Below are 14,063 nucleotides of genomic sequence, written 5' to 3' on the forward strand. Positions count from 1 at the left end.
CTTTCCGAGTTCCCTTTTCCACGATGGCCAGAGACTTGGCCGAGAGGAAGGCGAAGCAGACGAGGCACTTGCGACAGCAGGCGCTCAGCGACTCCTGCAGAACGTGCCGCTGAGGAAGAAAAGGCACGGACGGCGCGCATGCAAGGCTCTTTTTCGGTCTTGGTTTTTCCAAATTCGTCTCCGAGAAGCTGGCGAATGAGGCGCTCCTCAACTCCAAAGCGGCGACCCCACAGATCTCCTGCGAGGCGTTCTGAGCCTGTCTGTTGCAGTTTGGCTGAATCGGAGAAACGGAGAAGATGAGGAGGAAAGGGGAAAGGGAGAGAGATCAAGACGTGCAAGAGGGGTAGGTTTGGGGGGTCTGAATACTCTGGGGAACGGGTATAGGACTGCAGAGGAACGCGAAGAAAGTCTCTTCGAAATCCTTTGCCTCACCGAGCCGCTCAGCTTCGCCTTCGCGTTCTCTGCAGATCTCTTCTCTCGTCTGGTGTCAAACACAAACAACAGAAAAGTCCCCATCGAAGAAACGAACTTTACAGAGTCTCCACATGCCCCATTGACAGGCATGCCTGGTTCCACATATCAGCCTGGACATATCTTTGCATATCTAAACATGTATGCATGTATATTTGTATATACGTGCATAGATGCGCTTCAGGGCGAAGTTTTATACTTCTTGTGAAAGAGAGGCGGACACACAGATCAATGTGTACCGGAAAGCATTTATTTATACAACTGTATGTCTACAGGGCACAGGCAAAGAGAAAGATTCCTAGAGAGAGAAGAGGCAAACGCGACGGAGAGACGAAAGATGCAGCCTTTGAACGGGCCTTACGGCGTTCTGCACTTTAAAAGGTAGAGGGCGGAGAAGACACTGGTAAACAGCCGAACCGCAGACAAAGACACAGGTCGAAAAAATCTGGTTTTCTTTCAAGGCAAAAACAGGCTGCCTCGGCGTGGTGAAAAATGGGGCTTCGCGTTTTCTCGCGACTCCCACGAAGAGAGAGAACCCTGAGGAAAACCGAAAAGACCGGCTGTCTCTTTCGGAGTTGGACACGAGAGAAAGCGTAGAACACGGGGATGAAAGACGGAGCAGTGCTTCGCAACCGCACGAAGGAAAGATCGAGGAAATGTTTGAGTCTTGCAAACGGAAACACACGCATAGCCATCAGCTCTCCTTCACAGCCACTGTTCATGTTTGTAAATACCTACACATGCTGAAATATACATAGATATAGAGCTGTGGCTATCCACGTGCACATGCAACTCGCATGTGCGCAAATGCAGGTAAATTTAAACAAGTAAGGAGACACGTAAACTTGTCTCCTTGCCGACGCATCTCAATACATATCTAGGTTACGAGGCAAATGGCTGTGTCCATCGATGCGGGCACGAACGTCTACGGCCCTGTGCCCACGCAGGTCTATGGGCATTTGTCTCCACAAATACATACATATATATGTATATGTATATGTATATATATATATACGTATATTAGTACATACAGACGCTTTTGTGTATAAATATTTCATGTCTCATGAGGCAAGGGTACAAGGGAAGTTCCGGAGTGAAATAGAACGCTGACAAGAGGACGAAATGAAGAAGGGTGCGTGGCTCTGTGGGTCTTTGCCGAGGACGGAGGAAATCTTGGATGTAGATGAACACTCTCTCAAGGCTGAACAGGAACCTATTGAAGGTCTCAGTCTATCGAGTGCGTAGCCTCTCCCGTTCCCCTCGCGCTCATAGACTCACATACAAAAACACACTCAGACTCCCCAGACTTCATAATCACAAATATCCGCACTCACAATGAGAACTCCCTCATCTGTACATATATATCATATATATATGCGAATGTGCATGCAAGGGCACACACTTGGTCGGCTCTGAGTACGAATTCCTGTATGTAGATTTGTGGGCATTATGTCCATATCGGTATACTTCACTGCGCACGTCTAGACTTTTCACGGAGCGGCATCCAGACACGATCACTGGAGCAGATTCGTGTTGGTTTTCCATCAGAGAGAAGGCAGACCTCAGCGGCGCTGAGACTCCTTGCGAGTCTCGTGTTTGTCGGTGGGTTTTTCGGGAGAGATTTCTTTGGAGGAGAGGACCGACTGAAAAAGGAGAATCTCGCTCGGCTGGCCAAGCTGACACCAGATCTCGGGTCCTTTCTTCGGTTCCGAGAGTGCGAATCCCTCCGGACACGGCTCTGCCAAAAACCCGTCAAAAACGGGTCATCTCTCCAGTCTTCCTGCGCCGTCGAAACTGGCTTTTTCTCGAGGGCACTCCAAACAATCTGCCGTCGGTAACCCCGACGAAGCTCCGCCACACTCGAGGCAAAAAACGAAAAAAGGATTCTGGCGAGATGCAGCGCGTAAGGCTAGCGGATTGCCAAGGGAAAATAGAACAAAAGCTGTAGCTGCACGGCACGGTGACAAGGCAGAGATCAAGTTAGATCTTTCGGGAGAGAAGTGGAGCGCCGCAAGCCCCCGGCGACTGCGCATCAAGTCTCGAGACATCATGATGTGTTTCGGAAAAAACGCGGTTCTCTCAAGACTCTGGACAGTCGGCAGTTTCGCCGTGGCGCCCAGATGAGATCGGCGTGTGGATATAGACTTCTTTGTCCATCTAAGTACCACTCTATACGTATATATATGTGCGATGTGTTTGTCGGGCGGCCTGATGTTCATCTGACGAGGCACAGAGGCCTCAAAAAGCGAAACTCACTGGGCGGTTCCTTTTTTGATGTCTCTTTCCTTTTCGCGAACGGAAAGGGTCTTCCTTCGTCTGTCAATGGCAAAGTCTTTGTCGCGGAGTTTCTCGTGTCGCTCCTTGTCGCGACCGCCGCTCCAGGTATCTTCCCTCCTCTGCTGAGGCGTCGTTTCCGTGCGCCAAAAAACTAGCAAAAAGGCGAAAGTGGAAGACATAAACCACGGAAAAGAGAGGAGAACGTTTCGGCCAGGAAGATGGACAGGAGGGAACTCAAAGAGCTAGAGTGACAGATTTGGAGCGACAAAGATGAAAAAGATCGCAGACAAGAAGCTCGGCGAAAAACCTGATCTTGAGAGCCCCCTGATTGGAAAGCCGGCCAAGGCCTCCTGGGCACCTTTGTAGCTAGGCATCCCAGAAGAGACAGGAAATGACAAAGTTTGAAAAAGTCGTAGACGGGTCCGCTGCCGGTTTACTTGCAACGATCTGTCAAGGCAAGGCCAGACGTGGTCCAGAGCTGCGTAGCCTTTCTCGCTACGTTTTGTAATGTATATAGGGAAGAATGCGTCAGTCTTTCATTTCATCTGAGAACCAGAAAGTATCCTGTACGCGTTCCTTCCCGAGAGAATCAAGAAATCTTAGACAGTAAGACACTCAGCGAACGACAACACTTCGTGGAGAGGACTCCTCGGGCTCACATTCCTCTTTTTCTCTCGGAAAAAAGGATAGCATGTCCATCTATCGCCCCGCAGCTCCGCTTGTTTGAAAAGCATATCGCCAATCTCTCTTCTTCACACGCAGCGTTCTCTGTTCCCGCGTCGGAGGCATACGAGCTTCGTTCTACGGCATCCTAAGCTTACGTTTACATAGACATTCACGGATGCGGATTGAGGTATAATGCGGATTGAGGTATATATTTGTGTCGGTTGAGCCAGACCGAGGTATCCATGCGGCTTTTCGGGGCAGAAAAGGGCGCGGAACCTTGTGAAGGAAACCGGCGAGGCAGAGGAGAGAGCATTTAAGTGAGATCCTGTGCGTAGAAAGAAACGACGAGGTTCAGAGCGTGCAGAGAAAGGGAGAGTGTTCGGGGGATGTGGGGTGCGGGGCCACACATATCTAGAAAGCTAGGAAATCAAGAGGGACGAAGATAGAGTTTCCGACGACTTCTTGCCCCACGAAGGAGGGAAACAGGCTGTTCGCTTCGGAGGATTTGATGGTCTTCCTCGGATAGAGAACCGTTTCGGCCCGATCTCTCGTAATGCTGCGGTAAAGCCCTCGCCAGTTGAGGGTGAGAAGGCCGAGAGGCAGAAAGAAGTCATCTTGAGATTCTTCGCCCTACGAGAGAAAAAGAGACAAAAGACAGATAGTCTTTCCGGGCTTCGTTTCTTGTCTTGTCAGGATATCTTTTTTGAGGCCTGACAGAACGCGAAGGAAACCGCCCTGGACGTCCGAAATCGCGTTATCAAGAGAATCCCAACCCGTTCGTACACATGTGCCGGCACGGCTCCTTTTCTTCTCTTGTATCTGTTTGTTAGGTTTGATATTCTGTACCACCCGATATAAAATCGTGAATTATCGATACTCTCGAGCTCATACTCTTTTCTGCCGAGAAAACCCGTGAGTTTGCAGGAAGAAAACCGGTCGTTTCTGGCGCAAACGGCCAACGCAAAAGAGTGTCCTCGCGGGCATGCTTTGCGTGTCTGTGCGAATGTATTCTCTTACACGTAAATCAGATGCACTGGCATGTGCAACTTTCCCCGCAAAACGAATGCGGAAGTCGAGAAGCGATACACAAACGTCATCTAAGCGGGGTTCCTGTCCAAACGGCTCTCAGATTGATGCTTGCAGAAAGCTCCCCTTCTCACACTTGAGACGCGTCAGCGTGTGTAGAGCAGCGTGAAACGAGAAAGACGATCGACAACCTGGCGGGCCTCGATGGGGTGAGGAACGAAAGGCCAGTGTATCCGTGCAGTTCCGTCTCTCTCGCGAAGAAAGTCCCCCTCTCCGGAGGACGTCTCCGAGGCGGACACAACACTGTGTTCTCGAGTACAGGAAGCGAGAGTGTCGTGACAAATTTGCGACGGCTTCCCTTTGGCCTAACTGAGAGAGGCAGGACCGTCCGAAACGCGTTTTCGCGACAGGTCCCTCTCGCGTGTCCATAGTGAAAAAACGATGCCTGTGTGGTGGTCCACACAGACACACACATCAGACGCAGTGTCTAGCTCGAGAACGGCACCAGCGGATACGTTTGTGCACCTCCTTTGAAAAGATCTCTCGGCATTTCCGCAAGGACTGTTCGTTGCTTCGCGGTTCCGCTAGAGAGGCAGTCTTTGGTTTTCCCGTCCGTTTCGTGACAGCCGCGATTTCCGCAGCAGCTTCGCGAACCGAAACACACGCACACACACGGCAGGGGTGGAGTACGGCGTGTACAAAGAGCCTTTCCAAAAGGATGAACGATACAGCCCGTTACTTTTTCCACTTTTTGCTTGAACGATGGTCGTGTCTCCACAGCAGTGCACGCCAGCAGCGCGCGAATCCTGAGAAATACACGTGGACGAGTAGGAATGCCCAAGATGTGTCTCTCCAACGGAAGAAAACGCCTCTGTATTTCTCCAGTGTTCCCTTTCTAGGAACCGCACAGATCTATCGGCAAGGTTATATCCTCTGCGAAGTTGTGATGTTTCGCAGCAGTAGAGTTTCTCGGCAGACGTGTGTCGACGCCATCGCGTGAGCGTACAAAGCCGCCGTTTCACTCGATCCCACGACCGTACCAATTTCTCAAGCAGCTTTCCACGGGTTTCACATCGAGAAGATCCTCCTCCCATGACACATCCCTGGTTGTTTCGCATTTGACGTGCGTTTTCTGCTTTCCGTGTGACCCGCCAAACGCGCGGAACTGGGGTGTATGCGCGTCTCGTCTGTCGGCGGCAAAAACGAGAAAACGTCGCGAACACTCGAAACAGGCACCGGAGAACCGTCAGCAGAGCTGAGGGTGTCTGAGCGAGCCTTTTCACTGGGCGTTTGCGCCATTCGGCTCTCCCGCCTCGCTTTGCAGCTTTCGTCCACATGCGCCGCACTATGCGGGAGGGCGCGTTCTGTGTGCCGCCCTTGCAGGGTGTTTCATGTCCTCGCGAACAACTCAAATTCCCTCGAGAGAGCCGCCGACCCGGCGCCGCTTCACCTTTCTGTCAAGTGGGGCAACTGGAAAGCCCTCCTTGGCACGGGGGTTGAGTGCCCCGTTCTTGAGCAGTTCGCACGCCCAGGATTCCCAAAAGAAATCCTGGGTTTTAGTCTTCCCGAGGCTGCTGCGAATCTCTCGCGTTCACCCCAACGCCACTGCGCGCAGAGGCGCACGAGCGCGCGGCGGCAAGAGCCGACACAGAGACACAAACGAGTAAAGTTGCACCAGTTCGCGGGTGTTCGCGCTGTGGCGGTCTCTCACCTCGTCCCTTTCAATTCTGCGCCCCGAAAGTAACGCGGTTGATTTTAATTCGTTCGAAAGGAACAAGCGCGTGCGTCCCACGTTTTCCGACCCACGCTCCGTCCACTCTGAGTCCGTTCCGTTTGCGCTTTCTGCCGTTTTTTCCAACCCTCCTCACGACTCGTCCTCTTCTCCGTACAGAGATTTAGGTGTGCACCCCGTCCACCCACTCTCGCCATTTCTCTCTCTCTGGCTCTCTTTTTCTCTCGGCCGTTTGCCCTCGGATGCTTCGAGAGACACTGCGCTCTCTTCCGCGACTGCCTCAGCTGGGCGAAGCTCGTGTCGTCAGTGCCGGGAAAGAACTTTCCACGATGGGGGGATCTTGCCAAGAGAAGAAGGCGCACTGCGTGGAACACCACGGGATGACAAAGGGAGAGTGCGACAGTGAAGGATGCGGCCACACTCACCCGGAAGACGCTCACAGCCACTCGGGGTGCTGTGGGGGACACGAACCCGCAACGGTTGCAGTCGACCCGGATAGCATTGCCGACGCTGGCGAAGAAATGACGCAAGGAGACAAAGGCGTCTTCAAAAAGATCTTGAAGGAGGGAGACGGTCCGACGTAAGACGCACACAGGGACATTTCGGCAGCGAAAAACCGCCCCAGCGTCAAGCGCACAGACACGCAAACTCGCACGTAACTTACAGACGTCTAAAAGCAGGCATACATACGTACATACAGACATTCATACAAATACGTACATATATTTATATATGCATGTTTATATATATATATATATATTATATAGGTAATAGAATGCATACACAACTATGTATGTGGATATGTGCAGGATACGTGTGAGTAGGGAGAGACGGGCGGGGGCGTGTGGGCGCAAAGAGGCCTGATCCTGTCAAAGAAGATGGTGTGTTTAGGGGAGAAAAAAGGAGAGGAAGGAGCAAAGCTAGAAAAGGAGGATACGCAGAGAGCGGGAGTTAGAGGGAGAGAAGAGACGCAACTGGGTTAAAACGGTGGGAGGGCTGACACAGAGCCGAGAGGGAAGGCGCGCATTCCCTCTAAAAACAAGACAGGGCTCAGCCGCTACGAAAAAGGGCCTCGAGTTGAGAAGTGAAAAGTTCGCCCCGGAGGTCCCTTGCGCCTTCCACTCTCTCGGCCAGGCACACTCTCGCCACGCTTCATTTTATAAATCTCCCGTCATGCCTAGACATTTATGGCCTCTGTGCGCCTTCCGGTTGTCTTGCTGTTTTTGTTCCTTGCTTTTCGACGTCTCCAGCGTGTTGTCCGAGGCAACGTGCGTCCTGCATCTTTTCCCTTTTTCCCTCATTCTATCGCGTTGTGTTCTTTCTTCTCTCGTACTCTCGCGCTCAGGCCCCAGCCGGGCGAGGAAGTCGTTGTCCACTACACGGGGACGTTGCTCGACGGCACAAAATTCGATTCCTCGAGTGAGTCTTCTCAACTGCCTTTCGTCTGTTCTTCTAGGAGTTCCGTTCGCTGCGCGCAGCACTTCCCAGGAACCAGTGCAGAGCTGTAAAAGTTCAACGCGTTCGCTGCGCGGCTCTCCTCCGTTCGCGGACGGAATGGAGAGGCAACACCGGGTCAGGGAACTGTCTCCTCAGAGAGAAGGTGGAGACTTTCTCGCTCTTTTTCAGCTACTTCTCTGTCTCTCCTTTCTTGGCAGGAGACCGAGACAGCCCATTCAAGTTCATCATCGGCGAGGGCCAGGTGATTAGCGGCTGGGACCTAGGAGTGATGAAGATGAAGAGAGGCGAACGCGCCATGCTGGTAAGAAAAAAGGTGACAGAGCGAACATAGGACTTCAGAAAAGGAAATAAACAAACGATACGTGTACATGTGCCCAGGTGCATATATATATATATATATATATACAGATGTACATAAATATATGGATTTATATATATATATATATAGATATATGTATACACAGATGTATCCAAAGATATGCATATTTCTATATATACCTGGAAACGCCCACACACGTATATATCTAGATTTATGTAGAAAAGTTTATAAAAGTGTACTCATGTGTATGCTTTCTGTCTTCTCGCGTGTAGTTGTAGTTAGAGATGGGGAGGGTTTGGGAGGGACGGAGGGTGTTTTCCAGTTTTCTTACCCTTTTGTCTTCACGCTTTTTGGCGCGTCTTCCGATCTGGTGCCAGGGAACTCGACCTATCTAGAGGTACCCAGGGCGGGTGTCTTCGTTTCGGAAATCGCCGCTCTTTTCTGCGAACGATTGCTGCACTCTCCTCCTCCGTTTTGGTCCTCAGACCATTCAGCCCGGCTATGGCTACGGCGCCTCAGGTTCTCCGCCCGTTATCCCTCCCAACGCTGTGCTGAAGGTAAGGAGTGTTGGCTTTAGTTTGGCATCTGGCCTTGCTCGGCGCACAGCACCGCGAAGGCGTCGGGAAAATGTGTTTGTGCATTGCGTCGGTGTGACAAAGTTTACCGAAAGCAGAGTGCGAAGTCTGTACGCGAAGGAAAAGGTGGAAGCGTGAACTGGTCTCCTCACGCGACGAGAGTCTTCCGAGGCTGGGAGCGCGAAATAAACTCACCTTCTCTCCCTGCCTTCAAAGGCTCAGCAGTTTCCCCGTCTCACCGACATCCACAAGGAAACTGGAAAGGCTCGCATGGGTGTGAGACAAAGGCCATGCACGTGTACAAACGCATGAACAAATATGCAGTCGTACATAAACCTATACATATGCATATATATATATATATACGTATGTATAGGTCTGCGTATTACGGTTGGATACCTTTTGTGTTTGCAGTTCGACGTGGAATTGCTCGACAGCCATCCGAAGCCGAAGGACAAATGGGAGATGAACGTGGGAGAGAAACTTGAAGGCGCGAATGCGGAGAAGGAGAGAGGAAACGAGGCATTCAAGAAGGGGAACTACGCCGAAGCCGCCGCAGCCTACCGCGAGGGCCTCGACTACTTTTCGTATGTCGAGAACTGGAGCGACGAAGAGCGAGAGCAGCAAAAGCGTCTCGAGCTGCCTCTGCGCCTCAACCTCGCCACGTAAGAGTGAAACGCCTCCACGTGACCCTGTTTTCTTCCACATTCTCTCTGACAAATCATACAAACTGGACAGGAGCGTGCACTGCGGAGAAGCCTGGACACCAAAAACGAGACGTGCCTTTCTGAGGCATACAGCTGTGTGTAGCTCTAAATCGTGTTGTGCGCGTCTATATATATATACGTATCTATATATGCACGTATATGTATATATATACATATATATATATATATATGTTTGTATAGATGGGAGTGTGTTGTCTTTTGTTTTTCCTTCCTCTGTGCATCTCGGGCGGTTGGTGTGCCCCTGTCTCATGCGGATTTTTGTTCTGGTCACGTTCGCTCGTCTCTCGCGTTTCCTGTCTCGTGTCGACCCTTCGCTCCGCATGCAGATGCTGCAATCGTCTGGGCGAGTATTCGGAAGCCATCGAGCAAACGACGAAGGCGCTGGAGATCGATCCGGTGGGTGAAAAACTCAGGAGTCAGAAGTCGGGCTTTTTTTCGCGCTTCTTTTTCGACACAAAGAGACACGCCCAACACACAAGAACGCAGACTGCTCGCCTTTTTCTCAGACGCCTCGAGTGCCAAGTCGTTTTCGAGTCCTCGAATCTGCAGCCGCGGAGATCCGCAGCTCGGCCATCACACTCGATAGATACGGAGATCGACAGATAGAGCTTCAGAGATAGAGATTCAGAATTAGATAGAAATAAAAGTCTGCGAGGCTGCGCAGCTCGGTGTGTATGGGTGGCATCGGGGAGGCATGTATCGGGAGTGTCTGAAGGCGCCGGGTGTCGGCAAGCTTTTGGAACTCTGTGGAAAGCTTCGTGGAGCCTGCTGGTGACCGACAGTCTGTTTTGTCTTCCCTTTGTCTCTCTCCTGAGCGTCAGTGTGGCGTGTGAAGCGACGTTTCTGTGAAAAGGCGACGGCGACTCCTTTTCCGCGAATCGTGGGGAATGTCTGTGTCTTCTCGTTAGGAAAGCAGCAAGGGGCGGTTCCGTCGCGGAGTCGCACGCATGGCTGTGGGCCTTCTCGACGAGGCGCGTCACGACTTTGTGCAGGCGGCCAAGCTGGACCCGAAAAATGTCGAAATTCGACGAGAACTGGAGAAGGTGAAGAACCGACGAAGGAGAGAGGAAAGAGAACAGACACAAAAGCGAGGAGCGAAGAAAAAAACGAGAAAGGAAAGCGGAAAGAGGCGGGAGCGAGAGAGAGAGGCACGAAAACGGCGAGGGCGAGGGACAGCAGTGCCTGGGAGGGGAACGAGAAGGAGGGAGGGAGGAAGGACGTGATTTTGAGTCCGCACTGCGTCGTAGGCTTTTATCTGGAGCGCGGCAGTGTACGCGCGATATAGAGAGACGAACGCAGATCTTTCGGATTTCCCCGTTTTCGCGTGACAAAGTGGCAGTAAGGTCGTCTCCAGAAAACCTTTTTTCTCTCCTGAGAGGAACGGCATGTCATGGAACAGTGCCTGTCTTGTGCCTGGCCCACACTGCAGTGCAAGAAGAAGATCGAGGAGGTTCGGGCCAAGGAAAAGTCTGCCTTTGGAAACATCTTCAAGAAAGTCGACCTTTACACAGGTGCGTCCGTGCGCCTGTCTCCTGCATCTTTCCCTTCGAAACCGTTTGTCCTCGTCGAGTGGTCCGCGTACGTTTTCTTTTCTCTTCCGGATTTTTGCCGCGCTCTCTCTCCTCTCGCCGTGCGTCTGTTCGCGACAGGCACGAGGGCGTTTGCCTGGCGCCTTCGGCCCTTTTCCTTCCGTTTTTCATTCCCTGTCTTTCGCTTCGGTGGCGACTGCGCATGCAGAGAAACAAGGCATCCGCAACGTGGCCAAATGCCCCAAGGTGTACATGGACATCAAAGTTGGAGACAAGGAGCGTAAGCAGTCGTTTTTCTTCTAACTCCCAGAGGGCTCTGACAACACGAACCCGTCCAGCAGTTATTGTAGCACTTAGGAGACAGCGTTTTCGCTGCATGGACGTGTCTTGGCATTTGGATAAGAACACGCGAGGCGTGTGAAGACTCAAAATCATCGAGGGGGCAAGTTACCTATACACGTATAAATGTGCATGTATGTGGATGTGGAGAATCCGAACGCCGGAGGGCCGTATTTGTTCTGTCTTCAAGTGTAGATTGAAACAGGAGAAACAGGACGGCGTACGTGTTCCGATCAGGCCTGCATATTATATATATATATATATATATATATACCCGTCTGTTTTACCTTCTGTGCTGTCATAAATAATGATTGTGAAAAAACAGTGCGGTGAAAATACTGTTTAAAGTTATTAATGGGAGAACAGCCGAACGTTAGTAAAGGAAAAAAGGCGTAGAAAACCTCGTGAAGCACTCCGTAGTCAACATCCCTCCTTTTTTTACGTGCAAATATAGATAGATCTTCATTTCAGAAAACCACCGTCTTATAGAGATGTGGAGAGTGAATATATCTATATCTGTAAGCACGTGATATATATATATATATATACATGTGCAGTATATACATATATTTATACAGAGAGAGTGGTTTAGAGCCGGGAAGAGATGGAGTTACGGATTTGAGCATTTCAGTGCGCAAGCAGGCAACTGCCAGACTGCAGTCCCAACTTTCATCTGGTTTCGACGGCGGGGCGTGGGTGTGCAGCAAAGCGAGTCGTCTTCGCCCTGTACAACGACACGGTCCCGAAGACAGCCGAGAATTTCCGCGCTCTCTGCACAGGTAGGGGCCTCGTTCCTCTTCGCCTCCCCCCGCAGCGACCTTCCCTCTTTCGTCCTCAGCATGTCAAAGCAGAACCTGTCCATGGAACTCAGTCAAATTTTTGCTGCATATGCATGTGCATATCTACATGTATATGTATATATATTATATATATGTGTATATATGTGTGTATATGTGTCGTTCTATGTCAGTATATGTCTCTCTTTGTATGCGTATGTACAAATACAGGTGTATGTGTGTGTTTGCTCCGGTGAATCGGGCAGCGTAAATCGATGTAGGCGCCTGGAGGTATTTGTGCGCGGGAAACGTGTGCTGCGAAACGCGTTTGGGGACACTTTCCTGTTCAGGAGAAAAGGGCGAAGGAACGAAAGGAAAGCCCCTGTGCTTCAAGAATTCGCTATTCCACCGGATCATTCCGGGGTTCATGATGCAGGGCGGCGACTTCACGAATGGGGACGGTACTGGCGGCGAGTCCATCTACGGGCCACAGTTCAACGGTGAGCAAAAAGTCGAGAAGAAAGGAGAAAGGAAGGAGACAGGGCGAAACGGGCTCAGGCCACGAACAATCAAGAGAAAAGAGTGACGTTTTCTGGGCGAGAGGAAAGCTCTCTCTTTTCGTGGTAGGTGCGTGGTAGGCTGAAAAATCTCCTTGTTCTTCCAGGGCGTCTCGCATCCTTTCCGCGCTTCTCGTTATTGCGTCACTCTTTCCTCTTTTTGTCTCGTGTGAACAGACGAGAAGTTCGTTGATCAGCACACAGGCAGAGGGCAGCTGTCCATGGCGAACTGCGGTCCAAACACAAACTCGTCCCAATTCTTCATCACCTTTGGCCCCGCACCGCATCTCGACGGGTGAGAGGCAGTGAGAAGCAAAGGCGCTGCACGCGCGGGAAACCTGGCGAAGTCTTTGCGAACCGTGGTTGGTCTACTGCTCACCCTTTCGGTAGCGTGGGTATGTGTCCCGTGACAGCAGCAATAACCGAAACAGGTTCTGGGTTCGATGGGAATGTTTGTGGCGAGAACGGTGCTTTGGTCGAGGGAAGCAAAGAAATTTGGCGCTCGGTAACGAAGCCAGTCTTCCCATTGGGAGAACAACCCTTCAGGTTTCAGAGATAACATTCTACAGCTCAGATATACGTCTACATACATGTGTATGCACGTATATCTGTATATGTATATGTGTGTACATGTATAGTATTAAGCGTGGTGGCATACGTATTCAAGGATAGAAAACCGGTTTGTGTGAATTGAATGTGGAAGGTGTCTTCCAGGGTTTTGCCGCAGTGAAAGAGGGCGATCTGTCTGGGTGCTTGGGCATGCGCTGTTTTTCGTCTTTCTTGCTTCAGCAAGCACGTGGTCTTTGGCGAAGTAGTCGAGGGCCAGGACGTCCTCGACGAAGTGGAAAACGTGGAGACCGACAAAAGCAACGACAGGCCCACGGTAAGAGGATTAAATCGACAGAAAGCAAAGGTCTTTGCCGAAACACACAGATGTGCGCACGGAAATCCAGGCACTTTCTTGTTCCCAACACAGGGCCAGGATAAACCACTGCGGAGAAGCCGCCGAGAAAGAAGAAACGGGACAATGCGTAGATAAACAGCGAAAGCGGAAGGAGACACGGAAAAGTCGAAGAGGTGGGCACTTATAGCTTCAATGGGGAACTCGATCGCTCTTTTGTGTGTTTCCGTTTTTGTTTTTTCAGCAAGACGTCCAGATTGTCGACTGTGGTGAGGTGAAGTGCTGAAAAAGGTGCGGGTCTGTCGGCCACGCCGCTCCCGCAGAGCCTTGAAGGCATTTTTCTTCCGTAGTTTTCCCATTTTTTTGTAGAGCCAACGACTTTCTCCCCTGTGTGAAGGGGTTTCTTTCTCGTGTGCAGCATCAAGGATTTCTGTGCCTCCCTTTGTCTCGTCTTTCTTCTGGTATCCTCGCGAAAACAATGCGGGAGAAGGCCCGCCGTAGCAGGCGCGGCTCTAAAGCACTGTGTTTTCTCAAAAAGAAATCGCGAAACGCGCCTCGGAACGGGACTGGAACGTGGAAAGAGTGACGAGGCTGCGCGAACTCACAAACAGCGCTAAAGAACCGAGACTCGTGGCGTATTTCGTGCTCTCTCTTTTTTAATTCATGAGAGACCAAGAACATTCTAGGTGTTGCAAGTGAAGAACATCAA

General features: G+C 51.1%; 1 protein-coding gene across 1 annotated transcript; it reads left to right on the forward strand.

Moving 5' to 3' along the window:
- Positions 1-6,501: 6,501 nt before the first annotated feature.
- NCLIV_028870 (Peptidylprolyl isomerase D (Cyclophilin D),related) lies at positions 6,502-13,640 on the forward strand (the record flags this gene model as incomplete). Its single annotated transcript, XM_003883082.1, has 14 exons — positions 6,502-6,752; positions 7,518-7,591; positions 7,828-7,931; positions 8,435-8,506; positions 8,939-9,189; positions 9,579-9,648; positions 10,161-10,295; positions 10,682-10,763; positions 10,990-11,061; positions 11,825-11,899; positions 12,247-12,396; positions 12,631-12,748; positions 13,243-13,336; positions 13,599-13,640. 14 exons carry the CDS (start codon positions 6,502-6,504, stop codon positions 13,638-13,640), a joined length of 1,590 nt encoding a protein of 529 aa, XP_003883131.1.
- Between the last annotated feature and the right edge of the window lie 423 nt (positions 13,641-14,063).

This window comes from Neospora caninum, chromosome VIIb, assembly GCF_000208865.1.
Source record: "Neospora caninum Liverpool complete genome, chromosome VIIb".
Classification (NCBI taxonomy): domain Eukaryota; phylum Apicomplexa; class Conoidasida; order Eucoccidiorida; family Sarcocystidae; genus Neospora; species Neospora caninum.